A 27,003-nucleotide genomic window follows, 5' to 3' on the forward strand; every position below is an offset into this window, starting at 1 on the left:
CAGGGGTGATGGGATGCGCAGACTGCGGGCTGTGTGAGGGAAGGGTCTGGATACAGGGGTGATGGGATGCGCAGACTGCGGGCTGTGTGAGGGAAGGGTCTGGATACAGGGGTGATGGGATGCGCAGACTGCGGGCTGTGTGAGGGAAGGGTCTGGATCCAGGGGTGATGGGATGCACAGACTGCGGGCTGTGTGAGGGAAGGGTCTGGATACAGGGGTGATGGGATGCGCAGACTGCGGGCTGTGTGAGGGAAGGGTCTGGATACAGGGGTGATGGGATGCGCAGACTGCGGGCTGTGTGAGGGAAGGGTCTGGATACAGGGGTGATGGGGATGCACAGACTGCGGGCTGTGTGAGGGAAGGGTCTGGATACAGGGGTGATGGGATGCGCAGACTGCGGGCTGTGTGAGGGAAGGGTCTGGATACAGGGGTGATGGGATGCACAGACTGCGGGCTGTGTGAGGGAAGGGTCTGGATACAGGGGTGATGGGATGCACAGACTGCGGGCTGTGTGAGGGAAGGGTCTGGATACAGGGGTGATGGGATGCGCAGACTGCGGGCTGTGTGAGGGAAGGGTCTGGATACAGGGGTGATGGGATGCACAGACTGCGGGCTGTGTGAGGGAAGGGTCTGGATACAGGGGTGATGGGATGCGCAGACTGCGGGCTGTGTGAGGGAAGGGTCTGGATACAGGGGTGATGGGATGCACAGACTGCGGGCTGTGTGAGGGAAGGGTCTGGATACAGGGGTGATGGGATGCACAGACTGCGGGCTGTGTGAGGGAAGGGTCTGGATACAGGGGGGATGGGATGCAGCAGACTGCGGGCTGTGTGAGGGAAGGGTCTGGATACAGGGGTGATGGGATGCACAGACTGCGGGCTGTGTGAGGGAAGGGTCTGGATACAGGGGTGATGGGATGCGCAGACTGCGGGCTGTGTGAGGGAAGGGTCTGGATACAGGGGTGATGGGATGCACAGACTGCGGGCTGTGTGAGGGAAGGGTCTGGATACAGGGGTGATGGGATGCGCAGACTGCGGGCTGTGTGAGGGAAGGGTCTGGATACAGGGGTGATGGGGTGCACAGACTGCGGGCTGTGTGAGGGAAGGGTCTGGATACAGGGGTGATGGGATGCACAGACTGCGGGCTGTGTGAGGGAAGGGTCTGGATACAGGGGTGATGGGATGCACAGACTGCGGGCTGTGTGAGGGAAGGGTCTGGATACAGGGGTGATGGGATGCACAGACTGCGGCTGTGTGAGGGAAGGGTCTGGATACAGGGGTGATGGGATGCACAGACTGCGGCTGTGTGAGGGAAGGGTCTGGATACAGGGGTGATGGGATGCACAGACTGCGGGCTGTGTGAGGGAAGGGTCTGGATACAGGGGTGATGGGATGCACAGACTGCGGGCTGTGTGAGGGAAGGGTCTGGATACAGGGGTGATGGGATGCACAGACTGCGGGCTGTGTGAGGGAAGGGTCTGGATACAGGGGTGATGGGGTGCACAGACTGCGGGCTGTGTGAGGGAAGGGTCTGGATACAGGGGTGATGGGATGCACAGACTGCGGGCTGTGTGAGGGAAGGGTCTGGATACAGGGGTGATGGGATGCACAGACTGCGGGCTGTGTGAGGGAAGGGTCTGGATACAGGGGTGATGGGATGCACAGACTGCGGGCTGTGTGAGGGAAGGGTCTGGATACAGGGGTGATGGGATGCGCAGACTGCGGGCTGTGTGAGGGAAGGGTCTGGATACAGGGGTGATGGGATGCACAGACTGCGGGCTGTGTGAGGGAAGGGTCTGGATACAGGGGTGATGGGATGCGCAGACTGCGGGCTGTGTGAGGGAAGGGTCTGGATACAGGGGTGATGGGATGCACACAGACTGCGGGCTGTGTGAGGGAAGGGTCTGGATACAGGGGTGATGGGATGCACAGACTGCGGGCTGTGTGAGGGAAGGGTCTGGATACAGGGGTGATGGGATGCACAGGCTCCAGATTGTGCTTTGGGGATGACCTTCCACCCTCCTTCTGATGTCCAGGGCTGTGAAACCAGGTAAGGGGTAGATCCTGTCTGCTTCAGTTAGCACAAGACAGCCCATGATGTTTCTGCTGCAATCTTTTTGCATGGATGGACCCCCCCTTATACAGCTGACACTGCTCTGCTATTCAGCAGCTGAAAGCCACCATGGAGCCCTGCACCCGTGGGTCCTGCCAGCTCCGTCCTGGCCTCCAGCAGCTTCCCTCCCACCTCCTCAATGAGAACAGAAGGATAGAAAATTATGCAATCCTGGATATAAATCTCCCAAACCGTCCCTCGGAGAGCCAGCCCTGCTGGGGTCCATTACTGTCTTCCCAGATCTGCAAAGAAAGCCAAGGAGCCGTGTACGGGGGGGGCAAGGAGAGAGGCGGAAGAGCGAGCGAGGCCGGGGGTCGGAGCAGAGCAGCTGGGCCGGGCTCGGGGTGCGGGCAGGGCAGGCACAGGCGCTCGCCACCAGGACCCAATCTGAGCAGCTTCCTGGGCTGAAGTCCATGGATGGACGAATGCAGGGCAGAGAGGCTTGGGGTGGGTGGGGGAGGGGCTACCATGAAAGGGCTCCCTGAAGAGAGCCAGCAGCAGCCTTCATTCTTATAGGGAAGGGTCTGCTGTGCAACAGGAAACCTTTCCAATCCCAGCACCTGCGCCACATCATTCACGCAGGGGTCACTGACCCTGGGAGAGAAGACCCCAGGAAGTACAGGAGGGTGGAGTAACTCAGCAGGATGGCCACACGGAGCAGCAAAAGGGGCAGCTCTTGCAGGTGTCCTAGGAGGGCAGCTCTGCCAGCCCCTCACCACATAGCCCGGGTCCCATTATTTCAGGGTCCTCTGCCCCCTGCTGCTGCTTCCTCTCAGTCAGAGCTGGCTCCTGCCCTCTCTGCTCTAAAGCACTTGGGATGTGCTTTCTATGAAAGGCACCGCGCCTTTGCATCTGAAGAGCTCGGTCAGAAAGGCTCTGCCCCGTCACCTCTCTGCCTAAAGCTCTTGGAGAGACAGTTCTGCGAGAAATGATCTGTCTGTGAGTTCTTAGGGACTTAAAAGCTGAGACTTTTCCAGGTCTGCCCAGCCTCCTCCTCACTGGAGGGGCTGTCTCCTGCAGCACTGCTCCTCGCCAGCAGGGGTCACTGCAGTAGGGGCAGCCTCCTTCCCTCCCAGCCTCTGAGACCTGCCCAGGCTGCCCACGCACAGCTGGGCCATGGAGCCAGCCCTGTCCTTTCCTCTGTGGTCTCTGCCTGGGAGCCCCTCCCTGGAGACAAATGTGCAGTCTGCTTCCCATGCAGGCTCCAAGCCAAGCGAATACCGGTTCTCTCTTCCAGGCAAAGACTTCCTTCCCTGGCACTGAGGTCTTTGAAGTTCACCAAACCGTCACAGACTGCAAATCTGTGGCAGAAGAGGGAGAGGGCTGGGCAGAGGATGATAATCTCGCCTTCCCTCATAATACCAAATGAGGAAATGTGCACCCAGCATATCTGTAAATACACACATCATACCTGTACACACACAGTACGCTTGCATGCACACACACCAAGCCCATGTATACATAGCACGTGTACGCACAGCACATAACTCTCGCATGCACACAGTATATGTAGCACATCCATACAGCACACCCGTACACAGACATCAAAGCCGTGCACACACACATCACACCTGTACACACACAGTACGCTTGCACACACACACACCAAGCCCATGTATACATAGCACGTGTACACACAGCACATAACTCTCGCATGCACACAGTATATGTAGCACATCCATACAGCACACCCGTACACAGACATCAAAGCCGTGCACACACACATCACACCTGTACACACACAGTACGCTTGCACACACACACACCAAGCCCATGTATACATAGCACGTGTACGCACAGCACATAACTCTCGCATGCACACAGTATATGTAGCACATCCATACAGCACACCCATACACAGACATCAAAGCCATGCACACACACATCACACCTGTACACACACAGTACGCTTGCACGCACACACACCAAGCTCATGTATACATAGCACGTGTACACACAGCACATAACTCTCGCATGCACACAGTATATGTAGCACATCCATACAGCACACCCGTACACAGACATCAAAGCCATGCACACACACATCACACCTGTACACACACAGTACGCTTGCACGCACACACACCAAGCCCATGTATACATAGCACGTGTACACACAGCACATAACTCTCGCATGCACACAGTATATGTAGCACATCCATACAGCACACCCATACACAGACATCAAAGCCATGCACACACACATCACACCTGTACACACACAGTACGCTTGCACACACACACACCAAGCCCATGTATACATAGCACGTGTACACACAGCACATAACTCTCGCATGCACACAGTATATGCAGCACATCCATACAGCACACCCGTACACAGACATCAAAGCCGTGCTGCACACACACATCACACCTGTACACACACAGTATGCTTGCACACACACACACCAAGCCCATGTATACATAGCACGTGTACACACAGCACATAACTCTCGCATGCACACAGTATATGTAGCACATCCACACAGCACACCCATACACAGACATCAAAGCCATGCACACACACATCACACCTGTACACACACAGTACGCTTGCACACACACACACTAAGCCCATGTATACATAGCACGTGTACGCACAGCAGATAACTCCCGCATGCACACAGTATATGTAGCACATCCATACAGCACACCCGTACACAGACATCAAAGCCGTGCTGCACACACACATCACACCTGTACACAGCAGTATATATACAGCCCACCAGTAGGTACACCACACACTCACATAGCAGGTACACATACAGTGCACACATGCTTTTACTATGTAGAAAAATCAGAGCTGCCAAGCTACCCAGGTCAAGGAGGGAATTGTAGGCCAGCCCTGGTTTTGAAACTTACATTGCAGTGCATGGTGGGATCCACAGTCCCTGCTTCTGTGTTGTGTGGGGGAGAGGGACCCTGAGCTTGTATTTATCATCTTCCAGGGGATATTCTATTTCTTTGCCATAGTGAATTTTGTTAAAAGTAATTTTCATTGCAGTTATGCACAATCTCCAGTGGTCTTTTAGTCAGGACCAGGGAAGCAGTTTCTAATTATTTTTTTTTAAATAAATACAAATTGGAAATTAGTGCTGTTGGTATCGGAATGCACCTGAATAAAGTTGGCAGAAATCCTAAAATCCCTCTCCTTGGACTGGGTCAATTCGCAGCTCTGACAAGCACACACTAAATACAGCATGCGCACACACACTCACACATTGTGTACATCCCTGTATTCCTTCAGCGTGTGCATAACACAGCATGTGCACACACTCACACACACTCTCTCACTCTCTCGCAGCGTGTACATCACTCTATTCCTCCAGCATGTGCATAATACAGCATGTGCACACGCACACTAACACAGCTGTACATCTCTGTATTCCTTCAGCGTGTGCATAATACAGCATGTGCACACACACTCATACAGCGTGTACATCCCTGTATTCCTGCAGCATGTGCATAATACAGCATGTGCACACGCACTCATACAGCGTGTACATCTCTGTATTCCTTCAGCATGTGTATAACACAGCATGTGCACACGCACAATAACACAGCTGTACATCTCTGTATTCCTTCAGCATGTGCATAACACAGCATGTGCACACGCACAATAACACAGCTGTACATCTCTGTATTCCTTCAGCGTGTGCATAATACAGCATGTGCACACACACTCATCCAGCGTGTACATCCCTGTATTCCTTCAGCATGTGCATAACACAGCATGTGCACACACTCTCTCTCTCTCGCAGCGTGTACATCCCTCTATTCCTCCAGCATGTGCACACGCACACTAACACAGCTGTACATCCCTGTATTCCTTCAGCGTGTGCATAACACAGCACATGCATGCATACAAAGATATACACAGCATGCACACCCACATACTTCCTCACAGCAGCACATGTAGTCTGTGCAGATCTAGCACGCTTCATTCTGGGTTGACATGCACAGTGTCATTGGACACATGCATGTGAGTACACAGAAAGAGCACACACACATATGCGACACAGTTCGCCCTCTCGGCTGCCGCTGTTCCTTTGCTGCCTTGCGGGATTCTCCCACTGTCAGGACAGGACTGTCCGATCTGAATAAAGGGGACGGAAATTTTCAAATCTATTTGCCCGAGTAAATAACTCATCTGAAAATTAGCCCCACTCAGTCCAGCTCAGTCTGTGCCTGTGCTGTTAGCCAGACCTGGAGGATCAGAAAATAGCAAACGTGTGCATAAATTACTTAGCTGCGCTAGGTCTTTACCACTCGGCAAATGCAAAGTTTTCGGATTGCCGCGCGTTAGCTTCCCCCGCTATCGTACATACAGCAATGATCGCTTGCGCATTACCAGGCGATCTTCTGCAATCCAAATAATGCAAGCAAGCAGAGCAATTGGATGTGCGGTCAGCTCCTGTTAAAGGGGGCACTGCCAGATCAGATTAAAAGCCCCTGCCTGAAGGGCTTTATCAGGCTCTGCTGCCAGGGGTTGGGGGGAGATCTCTCAGGCGGGACAGGGATGTGCAATGAGTTTTCCTGTTCTCACCACCGTATGGTGGAATAAAACGGGCTTCACATTTCAGCTACTGCTGTCCTGGCAGAGCCTGGCATGGGATGAAGCTCTGCCCTTTCTTGTGTGAGAGCCAGAGCCACCCTGAGCCGAGCTGCTGTTTGCCCCTGAATGAAGAGACAGCCACATTCAGCACCAACCCCTCCCCTCATTCTGCAGTGTGAGCGCTCCTGCACTTCCCAAGGAGAGAACAAGGTAGTGGAAGGGGAGGGAGATGAGAGGAGAGGAGAGGGAAAAGAAGGGGAGCAAGAAGGGGTAGGGAAGCGAGGGGAGTGGCAGGAGGGGGAGAGCGGAGGAGTGGGGGGGGGGGGAAGAGGCAAGGAAGGGAAGAGAAGGGCTAGGGGAGTGAATGAGGGGAAGAGAAGTGTTAAAGGAGTGAGGAGTGGAGGGGAGAAAATGGGTTGTGGGGCAAGGGTAATGTGAGGCATGGGGAAGGAGAAAAAGGAGGGGAGGGGAGATTTGGGGAATGGGAGGGAGGGGAGATGTAGGGAATGGGAGGAAGGTGAGGGAGGGAGAAAAAGGAGGGGAGGGGGAGATGTAGGAAAGGTGAGGAAGTCAAGGGAGGGGGAGAACAGGAGGAGATGTAGGGAGGGGGACATGGGAATAGGAGGAAGGTGAGGGAGGGGAAGAACAGGAGCAGAGGGGGAGGTGTGTGTGGAGGAGGGGAGGGAGTGACTCCATCCACTAGTAAGAGCGCTTTGTTTGGAAACGGGATTTCTGTCTCTGGAAAGGAGAAGAGGATTCCCTCAGCCCAGTGCGCTCTGGTGCCCCCTGCTGGACTGCACATCCCTCTCTTTAGTGCTGAAGTCTCAGCCCAGTGCGCTCTGGTGCCCCCTGCTGGACTGCACATCCCTCTCTTTAGTGCTGAAGTCTCAGCCCAGTGCGCTCTGGTGCCCCCTGCTGGACTGCACATCCCTCTGTCTTTAATGCTGAAGTCTCAGCACAGAGCAGCTGAAGCCTGCGGCAGCAGGGAGTGAGGACAACGGTTTCACACCTCTGCTAATCCCACCCCTTTTTGTTTTATTAATGGATTTTATACACCTGAAGAAGGTAACAGGTCTCTGGGAGCTGAAAGCCTGAGCCTGAGGTAAGAGGCCCGGGACTCTGCTTGCTAATGCTGCAGCATCCAGAGCCTTCAGAACCAGGAATGGAGAGGATGGGACGAGCAGGAAAAGAAAGCAGAGCGAGAAAAGAAAAGGAGAGCAAAGAACGAGACAGGGAAAGGCAGAAGAGAAAGTGAAGAGATGGAAATGGAGACAGCCTGAGAGAGAAGGATATGAGGAGACAGCAAAGGGAAAATGCGTGAGAGCGAAATGAGGAGAGACAGTGAACAGAGAGAGAGAAAAGAGGAGTGACAGTGAACGGAGAGAGAGAAATGAGGAGAGACAGTGAATGGAGAGAGAGAAAAGAGGAGAGACAGTGAACAGAGAGAGAGACAAGAGGAGAGACAGTGAACGGAGAGAGAAATGAGGAGAAACAGTGAATGGAGAGAGAGAAAAGAGGAGAGACAATGAACAGAGAGAGAGACAAGAGGAGAGACAGTGAACGGAGAGAGAGAAATGAGGAGAAACAGTGAATGGAGAGAGAGAAAAGAGGAGAGACAGTGAACAGAGAGAGAAAAATGAGGAGAGACAGTGAACAGACAGAGAGACAAGAGGAGAGACAGTGAACGGAGAGAGAGAAATGAAGAGAGACAGTGAACGGAGAGAGAGACAAGAGGAGAGACAGTGAACGGAGAGAGAGAAAAGAGGAGAGACAGTGAACAGAAAAAGAGAAAGACACAAGGACAGAGCAAAGGAAGTGTGTGTGAGAGAAATGAGGAGAGACAGTGAACAGAGAGAGAGAAATCAGGAGAGACAGTGAAGAGAAAAAGAGAAAGACACAAGGACATAGAAACATAGAAATGACGGCAGAAGAAGACCAAACAGCCCATCCGGTCTGCCCAGCAAGCTTCACACATTTTTCTCTCATACTTATCTGTTTCTCTTAGCTCTTTGGTTCTATTTCCCTTCCACCCCCACCATTAATGTAGAGAGCGGTGATGGAGCTGCATCCAAGTGAAATATCAAGCTTGATTCGTTAGGGGGTAGTAGGGGAAGTAACCGCCGCAATAAGCAAGCTACACCCATGCTTATTTGTTTTACCCAGACTGTGTTATTCAGCCCTTATTGGTTGTTTTTCTTCTCCCCTGCCGTTGAAGCAGGGAGCAAAGGAAGTGTGTGTGACAGAAATGAGGAGAGACAGTGAAGAGAAAAAGAGAGAGACATGAGGACAGACAGCAAAGGGAGTGTGTGTGAGAGAAATGAGGAGAGACAGGGAACAGAGAAAGATGGCAAGGGCTATGAGGAGAGATAGTGAGGAGTTGGTATGTGTCCAGGTCTCTGTCACACACCCTCACCTCTGCTTCAGCTTCTGAAGGTCATCAGCCAGGTTGTCCCTCTCCACTTCCACCCGGGCCCTCTGGTTGGTTATGATGTCCACTTGCCGCCTCAGGTCCCTCAGTTCATCCTCGTAGATTTCAGCAACTCGAGTGGGTTCCTTGCCCTTCAATCGGTTCACCTCGGCCACCAGGATCTGGTTCTGCTGTTCCAGGAAGCGCACCTTCTCAATATAGTTTGCAAACCGATCATTCAGCTCCTGCAGCTCCACCTTCTCATTGGTCCTGGTTTGTAAGAACTCCTGATTCATGGCATCGGCCAGGCTGAAGTCCAGCACCTCTCCTCCATAGGCTCTCAGAGGGGCGATCCTAGTGCTCTTGAAGCTTGACAGGGAGGGGATTGCTGAGCTCCTGGACACTTGGTAGACCCTGGAAGATCTGGAGCTTCCAGATCCTCCTTTGGTCCCAAATGAAGTCCTTGTGAAAGAAGGAGAGCCTCCGCCGAAGGTCCTGCTGTAGGAGGAGACCCGCTGGCTGGATGAGTAGGACTGGCTCATGGTTCTAGTTTTGGTTCTGGTTCTGAGAAGGAAGATGCAGCTGCTGAGCGATGCCGAGCTGGAGTGAAATGAGACAGAACTGAGAGCTGGAAGGGCTATTTGTATAACTTCTGACATCAGATATTCCTCCACCCCCAGTGCCCACCCCTCCCCCAGCTTCCAGCTCTTCACAGGCCCAAATTCCTTCGGCCTCAGTCAGACCTAACATCTGATTTGTTTCAACAGCTGGGAGATTTCTCTGAGAGCAGAAATAGGGAAAGAGTGCATGGCAGGGAGACAGGACATTACTTATTCTATCTAGCATGGTAGGCACACATGACCACGGGCTATGACTGGCCATCTGTCTGTGCTGTAGGTGAAGGATGTCAAATCCGGTACCAGCCTTGCAGCTGACGGGTTCCAATGACTGCACTGTGTTTAGAAGAGTCAACTCCAACCTCATCCCTGTCCCTTACAGTGAGGCATCAACTCCAACCTCATCCCTGTCCCTTACAGTGAGGCACCAACCCCAACCCCATCCCCGTCCCTTACAGTGAGGCATCACCTCCAACCCCATCCCCGTCCCTTACAGTGAGGCATCAACTCCAACCCCATCCCCGTCCCTTACAGTGAGGCATCAATTCCAACCCCATCCTCGTCCCTTACAGTGAGGCATCAACTCCAACCTCATCCCTGTCCCTTACAGTGAGGCATCAACTCCAACCTCATCCCTGTCCCTTACAGTGAGGCACCAACCCCAACCCCATCCCCGTCCCTTACAGTGAGGCATCAATTCCAACCCCATCCCCGTCCCTTACAGTGAGGCATCAATTCCAACCCCATCCCCGTCCCTTACAGTGAGGCATCAACTCCAACCTCATCCCTGTCCCTTACAGTGAGGCATCAACTCCAACCTCATCCCTGTCCCTTACAGTGAGGCACCAACCCCAACCCCATCCCCGTCCCTTACAGTGAGGCATCAATTCCAACCCCATCCCCGTCCCTTACAGTGAGGCATCAACTCCAACCTCATCCCTGTCCCTTACAGTGAGGCATCAACTCCAACCTCATCCCTGTCCCTTACAGTGAGGCACCAACCCCAACCCCATCCCCGTCCCTTACAGTGAGGCATCAACTCCAACCCCATCCCCGTCCCTTACAGTGAGGCATCAATTCCAACCCCATCCTCGTCCCTTACAGTGAGGCATCAACTCCAACCCCATCCTCGTCCCTTACAGTGAGGCATCAATCCCATCCCCGTCCCTTACAGTGAGGCATCAACTCCAACCCCATCCCTGTCCCTTACAGTGAGGCATCAACTCCAACCCCATCCCCGTCCCTTACAGTGAGGCATCAACTCCAACCCCATCCCTGTCCCTTACAGTGAGGCATCAACTCCAACCCCATCCCCGTCCCTTACAGTGAGGCATCAACTCCAACCCCATCCCCGTCCCTTAAAGAGAGGCATCAATTCCAACCCCATCCTCGTCCCTTACAGTGAGGCATCAACTCCAACCCGATCCTCGTCCCTTACAGTGAGGCATCAACTCCAACCCCATCCCTGTCCCTTACAGTGAGGCATCAACTCCAACCCCATCCCCGTCCCTTACAGTGAGGCATCAACCCCAACCCCATCCCCGTCCCTTAAAGTGAGGCATCAACTCCAACCCCATCCCCGTCCCTTACAGTGAGGCATCAACTCCAACCCCATCCCCGTCCCTTACAGTGAGGCATCAACTTCAACCCCATCCCCATCCCTTACAGTGAGGCATCAACTCCAACCCCATCCCCGTCCCTTAAAGAGAGGCATCAACCCCAACCACATCCCCGTCCCTTACAGCGAGGCATCAACTCCAACCCCATCCCTGTCCCTGACAGAGAGGCATCAACTCCAACCACATCCCCATCCCTTACAGCGAGGCATCAACCCCAACCCCATCCACGTCCCTTACAGTGAGGCATCCACCCCAACCCCATCCCCGTCCCTTACAGAGAGGCATCAACTCCAACCCCATCCCCGTCCCTTACAGTGAGGCATCAACTCCAACCCTATCCCCGTCCCTTACAGTGAGGCATAAACTCCAACCCCATCCCCGTCCCTTACAGAGAGGCATCAACTCCAACCCCATCCCCGTCCCTTACAGCGAGGCATCAACTCCAACCCCATCCCTGTCCCTTACAGAGAGGCATCAACTCCAACCACATCCCCATCCCTTACAGCGAGGCATCAACCCCAACCCCATCCACGTCCCTTACAGTGAGGCATCCACCCCAACCCCATCCCCGTCCCTTACAGAGAGGCATCAACTCCAACCCTATCCCCGTCCCTTACAGTGAGGCATAAACTCCAACCCCATCCCCGTCCCTTACAGAGAGGCATCAACTCCAACCCCATCCCCGTCCCTTACAGTGAGGCATCAACTCCAACCCCATCCCAGACCCTTACAGAGAGGAATCAACCCCAACCCCATCCCCGTCCCTTACAGTGAGGCATCAACTCCAACCCCATCCCCGTCCCTTACAGTGAGGCATCAACCCCAACCCCATCCCCGTCCCTTACAGAGAGGCATCAACCCCAACCCCACCCCCGTCCCTTACAGTGAGGCATCAACTCCAACCCCATCCCCATCCCTTACAGTGAGGCATCAACTCCAACCCCATCCCCGTCCCTTACAGAGAGGCATCAACTCCAACCCCATCCCCGTCCCTTACAGTGAGGCATCAACTCCAACCCTATCCCATCCCTTACAGTAAGGCATCAACTCCAACCCCATTCCCATCCCTTACAGTGAGGCATCAACTCCAACCCTATCCCTGTCCCTTACGGTGAGGCACCAACTTCAACCTCATCCCTTACAGTGAGGCATCAACTCCAACCCCATTCCCATCCCTTACAGTGAGGCATCAACTCCAACCCTATCATCGTCCCTTACAGTGAGGCATCAACTCCAACCCCATTCCTTACAGTGAGGCACCAACACCAACCCCATCCCTGTCCCTTACAGTGAGGCATCAAACCCAACCCCATCCCTGTCCCTTACAGTGAGGCATCAACTCCAACCCCATCCCTATCCCTTACAGTGAGGCATCAACTCCAACCCCATCCCCGTCCCTTACAGTGAGGCACCAACTCCAACCCCATCCCCATCCCTTACAGTGAGGCATCAACTCCAACCCCATCCCATCCCTTACAGTGAGGCATCAACTCCAACCCCATTCCCATCCCTTACAGTGAGGCATCAACTCCAACCCCATCCCCGTCCCTTACAGTGAGGCATCAACTCCAACCCATCCCATCCCTTACAGTGAGGCATCAACTCCAACCCCATCCCTGTCCCTTACAGCGAGGCATCAACCCCAACCCCATCTCCGTCCCTTACAGCGAGGCATCAACCCGAGTCTCATCCCCATCCCTTACAGTGAGGCATCAACCCCAACCCCATCCCCGTCCCTTACAGCGAGGCATCAACCCCAACCCTATCCCCGTCCCTTACAGCAAGGCATCAACCCGAGTCTCATCCCCATCCCTTACAGTGAGGCATCAACCCCAACCCCATCCCCGTCCCTTACAGTGAGGCATCAACCCCATCCCCATCCCTTACAGTGAGGCATCAACCCCAACCCCATCCCCGTCCCTTACAGAGAGGCATCAACCCCAACCCCATCCCCGTCCCTTACAGTGAGGCATCAACTCCAACCCCATCCCCGTCCCTTACAGTGAGGCATCAACCCCAGTCCCATCCCCGTCCCTTACAGTGAGGCATCAACTCCAACCCCATCCCTTACAGTGAGGCATCACCCCCCCATCCCTTACAGTGAGGCATCAACTCCAACCCCATCCCTGTCCCTTACAGTGAGGCATCAACTCCAACCCCATCCCTGTCCCTTATTTATTTATTTATTTAATTTATTTTAAGTTTTTCTATACCGGCATTCACAGTAGATATCGCATCATGTCGGTTTACAATTAACAAGTGGATAGGTAACATAAAAGGTAAAAACTAATATTTATCTTATTAATAATAATAATAATAATAATCGTAGAAATAATAATAAAACATTAAACAAGAGAAGGCTAAGGTATGCAGTTACAATAAAACAAGGGAGTAATGCAACTTGGAGCATAGAAAAGAAGCAGGGGATTAAATCGAAAGAACGTAAATGCCAGTCAATGTGCTTACAGTGAGGCATCAACTCCATCCCCATCCCTATCCCTTACAGTGAGGCATCAACTCCATCCCCATCCCTTACGGTGAGGCATCAACCCTAGTTTCATCCCCATCAATCACACCCTTCCTATCTCCAAACACCTTCCAGTGCCCACATACAAACATATACAGATACATTAACACTCTCTCTGCAATCCCCTAACCCTCACCACACCCCCTCTTATACTTTCACAAACACATACCTCCTTCCATCTCCTTACACACACACACACCGTCACAGCCCCTATGATCCCCTAACACCATCTTCTGATTCCCCACACACACCCCACACACCCTCCAAGCCCCACATACAAACACACAGATACATTCAACACTTCCTCTAATCCCCTAACACACACACACACACCCCACACACCCTCCAGTCCCCACATAAAAACACACAGATACATTCATCACTCCCTCTAATCCCCTAACACACACACACATACACACCCTCTAATCCCCTCACACACTCACACACACCCCCCCCCACACACCGTCCAGTCCCCACATACAAACACATAGATACATTCATCACTCCCTCTAATCCCCTAACACACACACACACACACACACACACACACACACTCCCTCTAATCCCCTAACACACACACACACACACACTCCCTCTAATCCGCTAACACACACACACACACACACACACTCCCTCTAATCCCCTAACACACACACACACACATACCCTCTAATTCCCTCACACACTCACACACACCCTCTAATCCTCTCACACAAACACCCAACACCTGCTCTGATCCCTCACTTATTCTCACATACCTCATGCCCCTTTCAATTCCCCTCATACACATATATTCTCACACACATACCCCACAACCCTTCCGATCCCCTTACTCACTCACTCACTTATATCTCACACCCCCTCTGAGCCCCTCATTCCTTCTCACATATATCCCAGACTTTCTCCAGTATCCTCATAGACGCATTCATTTAATTAATTATTTGATTTTTTACCCTGTGCCTTGCAGCTTTATGAATATTCAGTGTTCAGATTCAAAAGTCCCATCCCATACTACTCATGCTATTACTGGCATCAGTGGCCTGGTTTGGCCTCTGTTGGAAACAGGATGCTGGGCTTGATGGACCCTTGGTCTGACCCAGCATGGCAAGTTCTTATGTTCTTAAAGAGCGTAAAGTATAAGAGGGTGATGTTTAGCCACAGGCAGTGTTGCAGATGTGGACCCTTAGACTGAGGCGGGGTTGACATCAGGCAGACCCAGATGAGGCAGAGGTCCCAGCTGGTGCTTCACGTTTACTCGCCCACGTTCCCCTTGGGTTGAGTCTTTGCGTGCCAGGGCTGGCTGGTCTTAGCTGAGGGCCTGTGGGGATGGACAGATCTGTCGAGGTAAGCTACGTCAGAGCAGGGAGAAAGAGAGGCATCTCCTGGGGCAGGCGGTGGTCAGACTATCCAGGAGTCAGGCAGTGGTCAATAGCAGGCAAGAGTGTCCAGGAGTCAGCCCAAGGCCAAAACCTGGTATCCGTCCGTAGGGAAAAAGGGACGGATAGGCAGGGCAGGATGGCAAGGAGTAGAATAGGCAGGTGAGGAACCGAAGGCAAGGAACACAGGAACCGGAGAACAAGGACATAAAACAGGGAGGCAATTCAGGCTACAGGAACATAGGGAGACCTGTTGCCGAGGTGAGGACTGTAGGGAAGCGAGGGTCTTTTACAGGCCAGAGCTTGTGAAGTCATCTGTGGGTGCTGCGGGGAATTTCCCACCACGGGCCCATTAAATATGGTGACCTTGGGCGGGCGCGCCCAGGAGAAGGCTGGTAGAGAATTGGCGATGTCCTGCCGCACGGCTGCCTAGGAGATCCTCGGTGGCTTTGGGGGCCGATGGCAGTGCCTCTGGCCCGGAGATAAGTGCAGTGGTTCATGGGGGAGACCCGGGGACCACCCAACCCAACAGGCAGTCTGGGTTAGTTATCCATGCAGACGTCATCGGATTGCAGACGGGATAATTAATGGCGAGGCTGTGCCGCTGAATGTACCCGAATACATCAAAATGAATCTGAATATGTTTATCCGGATAATCTTAGGACTGCTGCATGGCACCACCAGAGTGACCCGGCTCATTCAGCGGAATAACACTGAGCATGGGATCCAGATAAACCCGCCACGCCCCAGAACACCTCCCACTTATCTGGATAAAAACTGGGGCTGGGAACATGACAGGAAATTTAAAACTGAAACCTAGCCAGACAAACACACAGGCCCATACAGTAAAGCGCGGCCGCGGTTACCCTGTTTCTAACCCGCTCTGTACGCACAATTTGGACGCGTATGTCTAACCCGTGATTCAGTATCCGGTTTTACGCGTCCTTACCGCTTCTTGAGATCGACGCGTATCCCTTTCCGCCCGCCGCATGTATATGATATGTAAACGATCGGATTAGCTATTCCCTCCCATACAGTAACGTGCGCCCAGATTATCGCCTTTTTAACCAACTGTTTTGCCGCGTCTTCAACCCGCAAATTTACCGCTACCCTGACCCTGGCGTTAGTGTGGTGAACTTAGCCGCCCAGTCCCAAACCAACCCAATCCACAGAAAAAAATGCTTCTCGCACAAGGGGGAAAAATTATTACAAAAAATAAAGCAAGGCGCAGGGCGAAAATCATTTCTGTATTACGCTCGGGCATCGGGGATTGCCAGCTTGGCAAGCGTCAGGCAAGCCCCAGCAGCCGGCGATCGGCGGCAGGGAGCGCCACAAAGCACCTGTGCGCGCAGCTCCGATTTTCCGTCTCCTTCGGACGGGCAAAAGAGAGAGACGAAATTTCACGGGCAAACTTTCCCCCAGCCCCCGCTCACCTGCCCTGGCCACGGCCACGCAGGCCCCCAGCAGCAGCAGCAGCAGAAGGGCGTCCATGGGTGCCGGTCTCCCTTGCGGGCGCGCTGACGGCTCCGGAGCAGCTCCAGTCCTCTCTCCCCTCCTCCCGAGGCGCGTTCATGCACCTTCGCCGGCGGGGGTTGCTGGAAGCCGCCTCGCATGGGGAGCGCCCGATCCGCCCCGGGGCTGCTGAAGCCGCTCTCGCCGCCGGCTGCCCCCGGGAGGCAGGGGAGCCGCGGTGCGCGCCTCGGGAGGAGGGGAGAGGGGACTGGGGCTGCTCCGGAGCTGTCAGCGCGCCCGCACGGGAGGCCGGCACCCATGGACGCCCTTCTGCTGCTGCTGCTGCTGGGGGCTTGCGTGGCCGCGGCCAGGGCAGGTGAGCGGGGGCTGGGGGAAAGTTTGCCCGTGAAATTTCGTCTCTCTCTTGCCCGTCTGAAGGAGGCGGAAAATCGGAGCTGCGCGCACAGGTGCTTTGTGGCGCTCCCTGCCGCCGATCGCCGGCTGCTGGGGCTTGCCTGACGCCGGGCGCTCGAGGCAGCGGGGTCTGTAGGAGAACCATCCACTTTCCTGGTGGACAGACATTGGAAATGACAGGTACCAGCGCACCCAGGATACTGTACGGGCGCTGTATACCGCTCTATACAGTAAAATGGATTGCGCACGCCTACCGCTTCATGGACGCGCTTTGGACGCGGCTTGGATTTGCGTCTCATTTGAATACTGTATCGGGCGGTAAGTGATCCAAACTGTGCGCGCGGCAAACGAGGGTGCGCCCGGCACTGCCGCACTCCTTCTTACGCGTCCTTACTGTACCGGCCCGTGTGTAAATATGGAGCTGTGAGTGGACAGCTGGGCAGCGGGAGATAACCTGAGCTTCTTAAGGTCACACGGATCCAGGACTCGAAACCTCACTTCATAAAACTTATCAGTCGCCTCTACGAACCACAACTGGGAAAACATTGTTGCAGTTGCCTCCGAATTGTGAATATGAGCGAGGGCGTTTCCTTTTGTCCCACCTGCTTTCTGGAACTGGTAGCCAGCACAGATTAGGGAAGAGAGGGATCTGAAGCTGTTTTTTTAGCAGGGCATTTACATAATGGTCAAACTTGTTTGTTATTCACTGATATTATGCGAGCTTTATTTTTACTTGTGTATGTCAATTAATTGTTTTATATAAGAACATAAGAACATAAGAAAATGCCATGCTGGGTCAGACCAAGGGTCCATCAAGCCCAGCATCCTGTTTCCAACAGAGGCCAATCCAGGCCACAAGAACCTGGCAAGTACCCAAACACTAAGTCTATTCCATGTAACCATTGCTAATGGCAGTGGCTATTCTCTAAGTGAACTTAATAGCAGGTAATGGACTTCTCCTCCAAGAACTTATCCAATCTTTTTTTAAACACAGCTATACTAACTGCACTAACCACATCCTCTGGCAACAAATTCCAGAGTTTAATTGTGCATTGAGTGAAAAAGAATTTTCTCCGATTAGTCTGAAATGTGCTACTTGCTAACTTCATCGATTGCCCCCTAGTCCTTCTATTATCCAAAAGAGTAAATAACCAATTCACATCTACCCGTTCTAGACCTCTCATGATTTTATAGACCTCTATCATATCCCCCCTCAGTCATCTCTTCTCCAAAATATGTATTTTTAGCTGTTTATTTAATGTGATTATTAATGTTTCACATGCTTTAATTGTTTAATTTTATGAATGTTCAATTTTTATCTACACTGAACAAATTTTGTTTGGAAGATGAGGCATATAAGATTTTTAAATAAATGAATTAAACATCATAATTAAAAAGACACTACCCCACATGAACAATCAATAGCAGATTACAACATACACATGCACGTTGCATAACATTCATGACCTCAATGCCCCTTCACCTTCTCCCCAAGATCCTCCTTGAGAATAAAGGGCATCTCTCTCTCCCATCGAGTAACCCAGTACCAATATCTGCCCAAATACCCTCACTTCTTCCCCTACCGTTAATTCAACAAATGCTTGGTGAAACTGCTAAGCCCTACTTCCTTCACACCAGCATGTCTTAAGTCGTCCTGGAGTTGGGTCTCCACTGGAAGAGCGCATTGGAGGCACACAATGGAGAACGCTCCGTTTCTTCTCCATGGCAGTTGAGCCTCTTCATATGAAGACACCCGCAGCAGGTCGCCCTGGCAGGAACACAGATCACACGCTGGCACCTAAGATGACACTCGCTCTAAGTGGTTATTCTGGACCCATCTCATTTCTTCTCTTAAAGAGCAGCATTAGGATTTTGAATTTTCCATGGAATTCAGTTGTTAGCCAATGAAACTTTTTCATTAGAAGGTAAATGTGATGCCTGCCACGAATCCTCCTCAGGCCACAGTGATGCCAGAGGGATTCCTACGTTAGTCTGGTCTTCTTAATATTAATGCATGAAATACCATTTCTCCAATGTCAACATTGCATCTAACTGAATTCTAAGGTTCCTCACCAGTTGGCGTAGGGGTACCTGATCTCCATTAGGAATGATCTGAAATACTGGATCTACTTCCCCATTCTCAGCCACAAGCCTTCACATTATCCTTCAGCCATTTGTCCACCACCTCTAACCCTGAATTGTCTTAAATCTTCTACTAATCTCCCATTTCATACTGGCAAAAGGATCGGCATGTCCCCTGCAAAAATGTGCCACTTTGAATCTGTTGTCATAATAACTCCACAAAATGGAGTCTTATGAATAGTAATGGTTCTCGGTCCATTGCCCTAACCACTAGGCCAATCACTCTCCCAGTAAAGCCCTTCACCCCAGTGATCCCCTATTCCAACCCCCACCTCCATGACAATCCCCTCTCCTCTCTGATCTCCACAGTCACAAAAGCACAGTGACACTGCAAGTCCTTGCGCTGCTTCCTCTTCATTTTCTGTTGAGGCCACAGGGTTGAGGTTAAAACACTGCGGAGCCAGGGAAAGACGAAGCAACCCAAGGAACTGTGCTGTGACTTTCCTATCCAACTGCCAAGCCCAGTGGGGATAGGAGGGAGATTGGCCTAAGATGCCACCGCTGTTTCCATTTTGACCTGGATCCCGATCTCCTGCGGCACTTGAACGAGGAATAGGGAATTCCACAGCATGAGCTGGCATTACAGGAGATCTGAGGCACTGCTTACAATCAACTAGGCTAGGAGCAGGGAGAGCAAGCGTTTCAGTTTTAAAAACCTCAGAAAGATGGCTTTTTAGGTTACATTTTGTTATGTTTGGTGGCTTGCAGAACATTCCCGCAAGCCACCACACTCACCCCAACACTGCCAGTTCTCTGGACCTCCCACCACATAGCAGGACACTGCCTCAGCTGCCACCATCTGCGCACGACCTTAGGCAAGCACGCGGCCAGCATCACCAGATTTAAAGGGCCCAAGGCAGGAATAGGCCATGGCATCCCCGTGGATGATGTCACTTCCAAAGCCTTAGTTAAGGCTTTCCTGCTGCCTCCTCTTTGCTCAGCAAGGGGTCACTTGCATCCTGTATGTAGTGTGAGTTGTTGCTTCCTGATTCCTGCGTTCCTGATCCTGTGTCTGCCTCGAATCTCCAGCCTGACCAGCCTCATCTTATCCAGCTCTTGCCTCCCTGCCTACCCTGCTGTGTCAGTCCTTCTCCTTGTCTCCTAAGCCTGCCCTTGGACAGACCTCTGGATCTGACTCTAGCCCAAACTTTGATCATTCATGTTTGCTGCCTGCCACTGACCCCAGTCTGGACATTCACCCTTCTGGCTTGCTGCCTGCCTCTGACCCTAGTCTGTCCCTGGACCTGCACTTAAGCCACTTCCATACAGACTCTTGCCTAAGACCTGCTGGCCTCCAGAACCCAAGGGCTCAATCCAAGAGGAAAAGGGTTGGTATAGGTGAAGTTCCTATCCCGAGTTTTCCCGGCATAGCTCTGCCAGCTGTCGGTGAGAATAGGCTGAGCCAACCTCTCCACAGCAACAAGGGTCCACGAATCTTACAGATTGCTGAGGCAATGGATTCAGCATTCTTGACTTTGCTCCAAACTATACCAGGCCTAGCTCAACATGTCCAAAAACAACAAGGGGTTCTAAATCAGGTGACTGTGATCCTGGAGAAGCTCATGCACCATATGGATGCCTTGACCCCTGTCCCAGCTTCCCGCTATTGTGGCTCTGCCTTACCCTAGCTCTGCGTCTTTCCCAAGTCTGGTCCCTCAATTCCCGGCACATCCTCAATACCTGGGTGATCCCAAGGAATGCCATGTCTTCATCAACCAATGCCGCATGGCATTGCGAGCTGCATTCCACTTTCTTTCCTACTGACCAGTCTAAGGTGACCTACATCCTGTCATTGCTGAGTGGCACCGCATTGGCCTGGGGCATCTCCTTTATGGAAGCAAGATGACTCTCTAATCCAGAGGCTTCCAGATTTCCACTAGGCCCCCACCCACAGCTGGCGAACAGGCTGGAGCTTCCCCTAAACCAGCCCCGTCCCTCACAGGTTGAGCCCTTGGCTTGCAAGGGTTGGCAGGACTTGGGTGAGTCCCGAGGTTAATCCAAGAGAAAGTCCAGAGACAGCAGGCAAGAAGCAGGATGGAAACAAAAACACAAGGTGGGATCAGGGACAGGGGGCAAGCAAGGGATTGGTCATAGCTGAGGTCAGAACCAAAGAATCAGAGAACCAGACAGGACACAAAGGGACAAGTCAAGGCATGACTCAGAGGTCAAGGGCAAGACAGACTGACAGGGCGAGGCAAGGCCGGATGGACTGGACCAGGCAGGGGACTCGTTGCTGAGAGAGTGAAGGGAAGTCCGAGGCGTCCTAAAATAGGTCAGGCCTGCCGACATCATTCAAGGGGCGCACATGCTCCCGGAGACCCCAAGGAAGGCAGAAGCCTGGCGGGGTAGGGCAGCATTACAGCCGCCTGGAGAGATGTCAGGGTGAGTGCGGCGGTGCCATTGCCAGTCCCGTCTCCGTTCCAGACTATGTGTGATGGGGTGAAAGGCACTCACAGCGCACACACATTTTACATATTAAATTCTGTATTATATTAGTGATCATGATGACCACCATGAGAAGATTGGGTGGAAAACAGAATTGCTGATTTCTGGACCTCTGTAAGTCCTGGAATCCCATGAGTCATTTTCTTGTCTCTGATCCTCTGTCCTCACCGTGACGAGATGGATGGGAGGAAGCTGCCGTCACTGCGACATTCCTGAAGGAGAAGGCGAGGGGAGCCGGAATAGCATTCAGTAAGCGATCTCAGTCTTTCACAGCGTGGTATTTATAGAGCTGGGGAGATGAAGGAAGGCATTACCAGAGAGACTTCCTCACTGGATATTTGTTACACAACAGAAATCTCTGGAAAACACAAGAACATAAAACACGCCTGAGGCATATTCAGGCCGGCAACGGCCTCAGGAACAGTCAAGAAACATCCCAAGGCTTGATAACTTAATGCTGGTGCAATCATTTATTTACAGTGCTTCACAGTTACATCAATAAAAATAATCGCTCACCTTGTGTCAAGAAAATATATCTGGTAGACATACTCCTTATGCATGAAGTGCGAGGTCGGGCCTGCTCAAGCTCTCTAAGCCTAGGCCGTCAAGTTAGAATGAGGGCGTTGTCAGTATACTCTCTCCCAAAGCCACTCCAGATCAGTCCACAGCCAGATTTAGGCACAGGCGACTTAGGCACCAAATTCTGAAGGCATCCAAAAACCGGGACTCCCCCTGCTGCTCTTCTACCAGCAGGAGCCATAATCCTAAATCCGGGCCTGGCTCAGAGCAAGGCCCTTGACCCCAGCATCCTGTCTCCAGCAGTGTCCAATGCCGGCAGGGCCAGTTCCTGGGGTGGGTGAGCCGGACGATCACCCAGGGCACCCTCAGCGAGGGGGCGTCCTGAGGACTGCAGGGAGAGAGGAGAAGGGGCCCAGAGTGGCTTGCGGCAGGTTCCACCCTGATGTGGAGGCAGCACAATCACGCCAGGGCGCCGGTCACTCGAAATTTGGCCCTGAAGCCAGGTCACAAGGACCCATCAGATCCCATAAATTAGATCTAATTTCCTCTACTCACCCCCAGGGGTAGCAATGGCTTTCTTTAGTCTCCCTGGCTAAGAATGTGTTTCTTCCAGGAGCTTGTCCACACCTCTTTTAAACCCCGCTGTGCAACTCGCCTTCACCACGTCCTCTGGCAGCAGATTCCACCGCTTGATAGTGCGCGGAGAGTGAGAGAGAAACTTCCTAACATCGGTCTTCAGTCTGCTGGTTGTTAGTTTCATGGCGTTGTCCCTTGTTTTAGCATTATCTGAAAGGGTAAGTAACCGTCCTTTATTTGCCAGTTACACCCACTCATGATTTTATAAACTTCTGTCCTGTTCCCTCTCAGCCGTCTCTGCCCCAAGCTGAAGAGCCCTGGTCTGTGCAGCCTCACGGCTCTAGCGCTAAACTTTCAAAATGGAAACCTTGATAAAATAAGAAAATAGTGAAAAAAAAACTGAAAAAGGAGCAGCTACAAAAGTAAAAAGTGTGCAAGAGGCGTGGTCATTGTTAAAAATACCATTCTAGAAGCACAGTCCGATGTATTCCACACATTAAGAAAGGTGGAAAGAAGGCAAAACGATTACCGGCATGTTAAAAGGGGAGATGAAAGAAGCTATTTTAGCCAAAAGATCTTCATTCAAATATTGGAAGAAAGATCCAACAGAAGAAAATAGGATAAAGCATAAACGTTGGCAAGTTAAAATGTAAGACATTGATAAGACAGGCTAAGAGAGAATTTGAAAGAAGTTGGCCGTAGAGGCAAAAACTCACAGTAAAAACTTTTAAAAAATATATCTGTTGCATCTGTTGCTGCTCGACGCCCTCACTCCGCCCGCCTTACCACTGTGGCGACTCCCTCTTGCCGTCTTCCTCCGGCATCCTCGGACTGGCAAGATGCTGTGGATCCGTCCTGTTCCTGATGATGTAGGGCGCCCGCTCCGAATGATGTACCAGCAAGGGCGCGAACCTCAGGGGCGTCCGCTTCCAATATAAAAGGTCTCAGAAATTGCTAACGGATTGAGTTAGCAAAGGGTTTCGCTACCTAAACTACTCTGCCTCCTCGGACTTACCAGGGGTACCCGCTCCTCAGGGGCCTCGCTCTCTTTTCTCTATTTCAGATTGCAGATAGGAACCGGTACTCGCTCCTTGAGGGCCCATGTTCCTGAACACTCTGAAGATTCTCTTCTGCCTGGAAGCTATCACAGATACAGACATTTGTGAGTTATCTTTATTCAGTTTGCTGATAGGAACCGGTACTCGCTCCTCGAGGGCCCATGTTCCTGAACACTCTGAAGACTCTCTACTGCCTGGAAGCTATCACAGATACAGACAATTGTGAGTTACCATCGCTCTCTCAGAGCTTTCCCTGGAACCAGGTACTCGCTCCTCGAGGGCCTAACCCTTTCCAAGCTAATGAGCCTTCTAAAGACTTATGTGAGATTTGTCATCCAGTTCTGGCTATGAACACAGCATACCCTGTCTACTCACTATCTATAGGTTCTCTACAGCTCAGCAACCCTGGGATAGTGGTTCCAGTATCTGAGGGACTTCAGCCGTGCCGGGCATACCAGCTCCACTACTGACACCTCTGGTGTTTTACTAACCCTGTCTAATAAAAGAACTAATGTGTGTCTGTCTCCACATCCAAGCCTAGCGGTGGTCCCTCTCAGGATATCCCCTCCTGGGGGCTCAGTCATCTTCCATCAGCCCAAGGATCCGCCTATCTACATTCTCTACAGCTGAGTGTCCTCCTCTCCAAGCACTCCTCCTGGTAGCAGATGGCTACTCCTTCTCCCATCAGGAGTCTCAGCAACAGATTCATAACAGCTTGCTAACTCCACCTCCTGCTTGAGCTAGTACACAACAGATTGCTACTCCTAGCTCTAACACAGAGCTTTCCTAACAAGATTGGCTAACTCCTCCCCTTTCATAGGAGTTTAACCATAACAGAGTGCTAGCTCCTCCCTTCAGAGGGAGTTCGCACATATCAAGAATGCTAACTCCTGTCTGATGTCTCCGCCTATCCGGCATCAGATCCATAAACAGATTGCTAAGTCCTCCCTCTTGAGGTGTCATTCACAACCAGCTTGCTAGCTCCTCCCTCCAGAGGAGCTCGCTCATAACAATATCCAACGCAGAAAGCCTGTGAGGGAGTTGGTTGGACCGTTAAATGATCAAAGGGTTAAAGGGGACTTAGGGAAGATAAGGCCATCCCAGAAAGATTAAACGATTTCTTTGCTTCCATGTTTACTGAAGAGGATGTTAGAGAGATACCAGTTCCAGGAGACAGTTTTCAAGGGTGGATGAGTCAGACAAACGAGGCTGTTCACAAAGGCCTTTACATAGCTCCCACCCTCTCCAAACAATCAAGCACCCCTCCCAGACATCATAAGTTACTTTCTCCCTTACAGGAATTTGAATCAACAGTTACCAACAAGGGCCCTGAATTTGGTGGTTGATGAACAGATAAGTATGAGAAATAAGTGTGGGAGCTTGCTGGGCAGACTGGATGGGCCGATTGGCCTTTTTCTGCCGTCATTTCTATGTTTCTATGTTTCTTTCGCCTATATCTTCCCATGTTAAGACACTATATATATAAAAATTGCATTGTTGTTGTACTACTAGCCCCCTGTACCTTTAACATTCCCCCCCTGAAAAGTTGTGGTTTCTCCTAAAATGTTAATATGTACTTTCCTATTTCCTTTTCTCTTCACAAATCTTCATTGAACTATCTGTTTCACTGTAAACCGATGTGATGTGCAAACGAATGTCGGTATATAAAAGAATTTAAATAAATAAATAAACTGAATCAAATCACAGTGAACCTGAAAGATGTGGTAGGCCTGATTGACAAAGTGAAGAGTAGTAAATCACCTGGACCGGATGGTATACACCCCCAGAGTTCTGAAGGAACTAAATAATGAAATTTCAGACCTATTTTCATTAATTTGTAACTTGTCATTAAAATCATCCGTTGTATCTGAAGATTGGAAGATTGCCAATGTAACCCAGATATTTAAAAAGGACTCTAGGGATGATCCAGGAAACTATAGACCAGTGAGCCTGCCGTGAAAAACCATTGGAAACTGTTATAAAGAGTAAAATCACAAAACATTTAGACTGACATGGTTTAATGGGACACAGCCAGCATGGATTTTTTGCCTCACGAATCTACATTTTTTTGAAGGGGGTGAATAAAAACTATGGACAAAGGTGAACCGGGTAGATGTAGTGTATTTGGATTTTCAGAAGGCATTCGACAAAGTCCCTCATGAAAGGCTTCTAAGAAAACTACAAGTCATGGATAGGAGGCGATGTCCTTTCGTGGATTACAAACTGGTTAAAAGACAGGAAAACAGGAGAGTAGGATTAAATGGTCAATTTTCTTTCTCAGTGGGAAAAGGGGTAAACAGTGGAGTGCCTCAGGGATCTGTACTTGGCCCAGTGCGTTTTAATATATTTATAATGATCTGGAAAGGAATACGATGAGTGAGGTTATCAAATTTGCAGATGATACAAAATTATTCAGAGTAGTTAAATCTCAAGCAGATTGTGATAAATTGCAGGAGGACCTTGAAAGACTGGAAAATTGGGCATCCAAATGGCAGATGAAATTTAATGTGGATAAATGCAAGGTGATGCATATAGGAAAAAATAACCCTTGCTGTAGTTACACAATGTTAGGCTCCATATTAGGAGCTACCACCTAAGAAAGAGATCTTGGCGTTATGGATAACATATTGAAATCATCAGCTCTTTGTGCTGTGGCAGTCAAAAAAGCAAACAGAATGTTAGGAATTATTAGGAAGAGAATGGCAAAATGGTAGATGTCATAATGCCTCTGTATCGCTCCATGGTGAGACCGCACCTTGAATACTGTGTACAATTCTGGTCGCCGCATCTCAAAAAAGATATAGTTGCGCTGGAGAAAGTTCAGAGAATGGCGATCAAAATGATAAAGGGGGGAATGGAACAGCTCCCCTATGAGGAAAGGCTGAAGAGGTTAGGGCTGTTCAGCTTGGAGAAGAGACAGCTGAGGGGGGGATATGATAGAGGTCTACAGAATCATGAAAGGACTTGAACAAGTTAATGTAAATCGGTTATTTACTCTCTCAGATTATAGAAGTACTAGGGGGTACTCCATGAAGTTAGCAAGTAGCACATTTAAAACAAAATCAAAGAAAATTCTTTATCACTCAGTGCCTAGTTAAGCTCTGGAATTCATTGCCAGAGGATGTGGTTATGGAAGTTTTCGTAACTGAGTTTAAAAAAGGTTTGGATAAGTTCCTATAGGAAA

At 51.2% G+C, this 27,003-nt stretch overlaps 1 protein-coding gene across 1 annotated transcript in view; it reads right to left on the bottom strand.

The window, feature by feature from the left end:
- The window catches only part of DES (desmin), a 44,578-nt gene extending 34,882 nt beyond the window's left edge, over positions 1 to 9,696 (bottom strand). The window contains exon 1 of the mRNA XM_029586492.1: positions 9,081 to 9,696. Coding sequence (XP_029442352.1) covers positions 9,081 to 9,616 — 536 coding nt within the window. The 5' untranslated portion in view covers positions 9,617 to 9,696. The remainder of the gene's footprint in view (positions 1 to 9,080) is intronic.
- Between the last annotated feature and the right edge of the window lie 17,307 nt (positions 9,697 to 27,003).

The sequence above is a fragment of the Rhinatrema bivittatum genome, unplaced genomic scaffold (assembly GCF_901001135.1).
Source record: "Rhinatrema bivittatum unplaced genomic scaffold, aRhiBiv1.1, whole genome shotgun sequence".
In the NCBI taxonomy this organism is placed as follows: domain Eukaryota; kingdom Metazoa; phylum Chordata; class Amphibia; order Gymnophiona; family Rhinatrematidae; genus Rhinatrema; species Rhinatrema bivittatum.